The 5400-nt window shown below is 38.4% G+C and overlaps 1 protein-coding gene across 1 annotated transcript in view; it reads left to right on the top strand.

Moving 5' to 3' along the window:
- ATP10B (ATPase, class V, type 10B) overlaps positions 1 to 5400 on the top strand; it is a 49859-nt gene that overhangs the window by 1114 nt on the left and 43345 nt on the right. The window contains exon 2 of the mRNA XM_010142413.1: positions 345 to 539. Coding sequence (XP_010140715.1) covers positions 345 to 539 — 195 coding nt within the window. The remainder of the gene's footprint in view (positions 1 to 344; positions 540 to 5400) is intronic.

The following is a 5400-nucleotide window of genomic DNA, read 5'->3' as shown; positions in this document are numbered from 1 at the left end:
TTTGGGGTTTTTTTTTTTTTTTGGCTTTTGTTTGATATTGTGTTTATTTTCAAAACTGTGGCAGTGGGGGATCATTAAATAAGATTTAGTTCCTAGGTATAAAAGAAGTGCTTGTAACAGGTGTAAAAATGGAGGTAGATACAATATTATAAAAATGCATCTTACAAGTTCTTCTAAAGAAAAAATTAGCATCTGAATGAAGCAGTGAATGGATTCTGGGAAGGGTAGAGGGGATAGAGAAGTGAAATGATGAATGTCCCTTTGGCACAAAATAGGGAGTATTTATTAAGAAAAGGACACATTCTAATTTCTGACTACTTTAAATTTATTTTATGCCTTTTCAGGCTGGGTTATCTTTATTTCCTCTTTTTGGTGGTTCTGAACGGCTTCCCACAAGTAGAGGTCTTCCACAGAGAGATTACTATGCTGCCTCTGATTGTGGTGCTGCTCGCCAGTATGATTAAGGATGCTGTTGAAGACTGTAGAAAATACCGATTTGATAAGATGATAAACTTCTCTAAGACCAGGATATATGACAAGTAAGTAAACTAAACCAATTATTTTTTCTTGTATTTGATGTGGTGGAAACTGCTCATCTGATTTTGCAGTAAATCCCTCACTGACCCTTTGGAGTACAGGAACTTTGGAAAAGGTGTTATGAAGGAGTTTTGTTCTGCCTTTAAAAATGCCTCATTTATTTCAGTTAAGTCATCCTGCTGTCACTGAAGTTTTGTTTCATACCACAGCAGTGTGTGCTGATATACAAGTTTTCATTCCAAGTTTCCAAAGCAGTTTGCCAACATACACAACATTGTCTCCAGGTAGCAGAAGGATCCAGAGGAAAAACGAAACGTATCCAAGAAAAAGATTCCTGGGGCTGGCTAACAAATTGGTGCAATGTCTGTCAGATGTTTGACACTTAAACCATCGCTACAAAAGTTAATAATCAACTACATTCAAGGTGAAGCACCACCCGGAACTGAAAAAAAATTAGAAGACTGCCAGTAAACGCAGGTGATCAATACAGCCCGGTGTTGCTTTGGAGATGGTACAGCCCCTGCAGGAAGCTGTGATGTTTGCTCAGTACTGACTCAGAAGGAAGAAGTATTTTCACATGCAATTCTTATTACAACATTTTGATTTCATCAGACTTTCTTGCCAAGTACTGACTTGAATTGAGACTCCTTAGCTTGGCACTGTATAATGCAGTAGATAGGGGTTTAATTTTAAAGAAGTTTCTTTTTTTGCCTCTCCTTAAGACCGAACCATAGAGTAAAAATTACTATGGTTTGTGCACAAACCGTAGTATTCTTTTCAAAATTAGCCCTCGTCTGTGCTTACATACTTATGCGTCTGTCAGAGGCACAAAGACCAATGGGGAAGAAGAAATGAGAGGCTGGAAGGGTTTGCCGGGTGAGGGAGAGATGCTGCGGGTGTCCAGAAGCAGGAGGCCTGTCAGAGGAGAACAATCAGGCTGAGGGTAAACCGCCCTTCAGTTGACTGTGTCTGTGTAAAATTGTCACAACTACCCAGTCATAGCTTTGCCTGGTTTAGGGGAAAGGGGGTGGTTCGTTCAATAATCCTTGTTACGGTCATGAAAACAAATAGTAGATTGAGGACATAAAAGGCAGAAATACTGTCTGTACTGAGGCTCACAACAATCTTCTGTTTACTTCTGGGAGACGGAGCTCTGCCCATTACCTTTGAACTTCCTGGCAACTCCCAGTGATTCTGAAACTCACGGAGTGATCCGTGAACTTTGTGTGTATGTTCTTAGCTTTGTCACTGCTCTGCGCTAAACCAGCGACACTTCATGAGAACAGATAGTTAACGCCAGGGAAATTCTCTGAGCAGGGCTCCAGGCGTACACAAACAGGAATAACAAAACATTCAGGATGCTTTTGTCATGCGGGAGGTGCAGCCTCCCAGCTGGCTCTAGGACCCGCTGCAGCTGAGTCAGGGTGATACCTGTCTCTAGACAGGTGGAGGTTGCAGCCGAAGGAGAGGCAGCCTTGGGCTTCGGACACCTTGACTCTTCTCTCTGCCACTTGGGAGTTTATTTGGATTATTGAACTCTTCTAACTTTGTTGGATTTCAACTTGAGGTTACTTTTTGAGGAATCCAAGATGTCAAGGAAGAGTGTTCCAGGCTGCTTCTCTAGAATGATATGGAAAAAACACTTTTTCAAGGAAACCTGCTGCCAATGTGGTACCTCAGACACTGAAATCCAAAATGAAGAGCTGGAGAAGAGAGGAAAATTTAAGAAAAGAAAGAAGAAAAATGAAAATAAACGAGTGATCATCTCCAATTTGCCCTTTGGAAGTAAGAAGTGGAAGGAAAATCCGAATAGATACTATGACTCCAATAAAATTAAGACCACGAAATATACCATCTTGACTTTCCTCCCTAAAAATATCTATGAACAGTTTCACCGTTTTGCTAATATTTATTTTGTGGTCATTGCGCTGCTGAATTTTGTGCCAGTGGTGAATGCTTTCCAACCAGAAGTTTCTGTGATCCCAATCTGTGTTATAATGGCCATTACGGCCATTAAAGATGCTTGGGAGGACTTCCGGAGGTATAAATTAGACAAAGAAATCAATCATATGGGATGCTACATTTACAGCAGGTGAGTTTTGTACAGCTTTTATTATAAAAACAAGTTGGCCTGAGTTCTTTTAACAATGGTGAGGCTTTCTGTTTAAAAATTAGTAACTCCTGGAAAACCACATGATTAAGTGAAGCAGGGAAAATCATAATGACTATCACCTGGTATTTGTTCTGATTAATGGAAAAGTATTTCTTTTGTTGTTGTTGTTTAAACCTTGTTTTCAGACTGGGGAGGTGAGTTTGGGTTTCACAGCATCTGTGTGGCTATTGGCCTCTCAAACATGGAGTGCAGTGAACACAGGTGCTGAAATAGCTACGAGTGCATGGATTTCCAAGGAATTTTCAGAAGGGTTCAATTCTGTCAATACAAGGTAACACAGAACAAGGTCTGTCATGGGGTCTATTTTCATTCTGAGATGCCAATAAACCTCCCAAAAATGTAGTCCTTCGAGCTGTGTTTAATTTTATACTCGACACTGTAGATTAGCTTTCAGTTGTATTTCTTTTACTAGGTAGTACGTAAAATAAAACAAAATGCAATTTAAAAATGGGACATAGCAATATATGCCTCTGTTCAGTCATCTCTAAATGAATTAACTGCATGTGTCTGTGCTCATGTCTTCAAACTGTTTCACGACCTCTTGCTTTTAGGACTTTCAGAAGTTTGAAAATTGTGTTTTATTGTATCAAAACTGTTCTCTCAGCAAAGTAGAAAATTACTTCTCCTTGTTACAATATCACATCTGGGAGTCAGAAGACCAAAACTTTCCATCTCGGTGAATGTTGCCTGTCATCCCTCAAATTAATCAACAGTGCTTTGTATAACGTATGCCTTCACAAGCGAGATCTTGCAGTACTCTGGCTTTTATCACACTGTGCTGTCATTTCTGTTTGTTTCTCCTGCATGTGTTTGTCAGATTTTTATTTTTATATCCTGCTGGTTAAACAGGAAAACAATGGATTTGCTTGTTTGGAGGCTAAACGTATTCCCACGTAGAGATAATGACTTGTCAGAAACAAAATCACACTGCTGTCCTTGTCTTCCAAAAGAGAAGACACTTCACAAGGTTCTAAAGGATGTTCATTTAAGACTCCTCCTCTTCCGCCATGAAGACTGTCAATAACTATAGCTATTTGGGTAGGGCGGCAAAATTGTTTCTTCTGTCTTTCCTCGAGATTGCAATCTAATTGGATTTTTTAATCTTTTCAGTGTTGCATTAATCCATGAGGTAATGGATTATTCGTTAACACTTGTTAAAGCCAGTATGAAAGATAGTAAGTGGTGCAGTAGGTACAAATGAATGAATCCTATTTATTTCCTCTTTACATAAAGCTTAATTTGTTAATTTGTATCTGAAAGCCTTTTACCATGGAACATGAGATACAAGGAATACAATAAAACTTTTGTATATGAGAAAAATGTCCATCAGGCAATTAGAACACAGGTTCCAATCCAGATTTGAGTTACAGCCGTGAGTACTTCCTTACATAGAAGCTTGGCGTGGGCCTGTCTTAAGGTTGGTTGTCCCATCCCATGAAACAGACTTTGATCTGTGAATAAACCTCGTCTGGAATCTTGTCTTTCACCAGATTTTTGTGACTGAAAAAGGTGATGTAAGGGAAAGGAAATTGAGGAGAGCTTCAGACTACAGCATTCATCCTGTCTGGAAAAATCCTGGGTAATTACAACTGCCATCAGATCAGTAGCAACAGCTTATTATATAATGAATAATTTTAATCAGGCTTCTGTAGCGCTTTGGGAAGCTGATATTTCTTGTTCTTCTTGCTAGCTGCAAAGTCATGGAAGAGCATGATGTCTTCTAATTTTCTTCCTTATGAATCATCTGCTGTAGGTAATTTTTTAACATAGGTGAAAGTCTTTTTTAAGACACTGCACGTTTTGTTAATCTTGTGGTAGCAAAATATTCTTTAAAGTAGAGCAACTGGTCTGCCATCCTAAGATGAAAGATTACTTAGATTTTCAAGAGATATTCTTGGGGAGTATATTGGCTTTATTTCAGATTTCAATAACAGGAACTCTGGTTCCTGTTCCAAAAGAAATACAAAGGCAGAACAATCTTTCCTAGATGCTGAGTGTTCTCTAAAACTTTCTTGAAGGCTAAGGGAAATGCAGTCTTTTTTCAACACAGAGCAAGGGAAATTGAATTTAAATAGGCTGCCCTGTAAACACATTTCTTCTAATCTTCTTTTCACAAGATCAGCTGGAATGGGAAATCTACTCTGCTGGCTGAAGGAAGGAAGAGACACTTACGTAGTGTATTTAAAGAATGTCTAATGGAGAAAATGGGAGACAATTAGCAGTCATTTAGTGGCTTGGGGGGATGCAATAACTGAGATCTAATGTTTGATTGTGGAGATGTTTATTTCTGAACCAAAACTTTTGGAATCATAGTGATTGTATACAAACTGTTGTGCTGCCAGAACAAATCACACAACACCAAAACAAAAAAGAAAATTCAATTGCAGGTGGTACAGACCTATGTTTAATTAATTTGTTTCTCCTAGTATTCTTTAAAATATACTTTTCTTTTAAATTTTCCAAGCAAGGTGGCTTCCATTACTCCCAAATGTGATTTTTATTGCTTTGGCTATGATACTACTACTTATTACCCCTCTTTAATTGCATTTAGATTCGAGTCACCTGGTTTCATGCAATCCTAATTAGTTATCCTTCTTCCATAACATTTAATTATAATCTTCAAATATGTGTGATTTTCATCACATTCATTTTGCTACACCCAGACACCTTTTAGTCAAGATCTGTATATA

The sequence above is a fragment of the Buceros rhinoceros genome, unplaced genomic scaffold, assembly GCF_000710305.1.
Source record: "Buceros rhinoceros silvestris isolate BGI_N320 unplaced genomic scaffold, ASM71030v1 scaffold16228, whole genome shotgun sequence".
NCBI classification, from domain to species: Eukaryota; Metazoa; Chordata; class Aves; order Bucerotiformes; family Bucerotidae; genus Buceros; species Buceros rhinoceros.
This window is presented reverse-complemented; position numbering and strand designations above follow the sequence as displayed.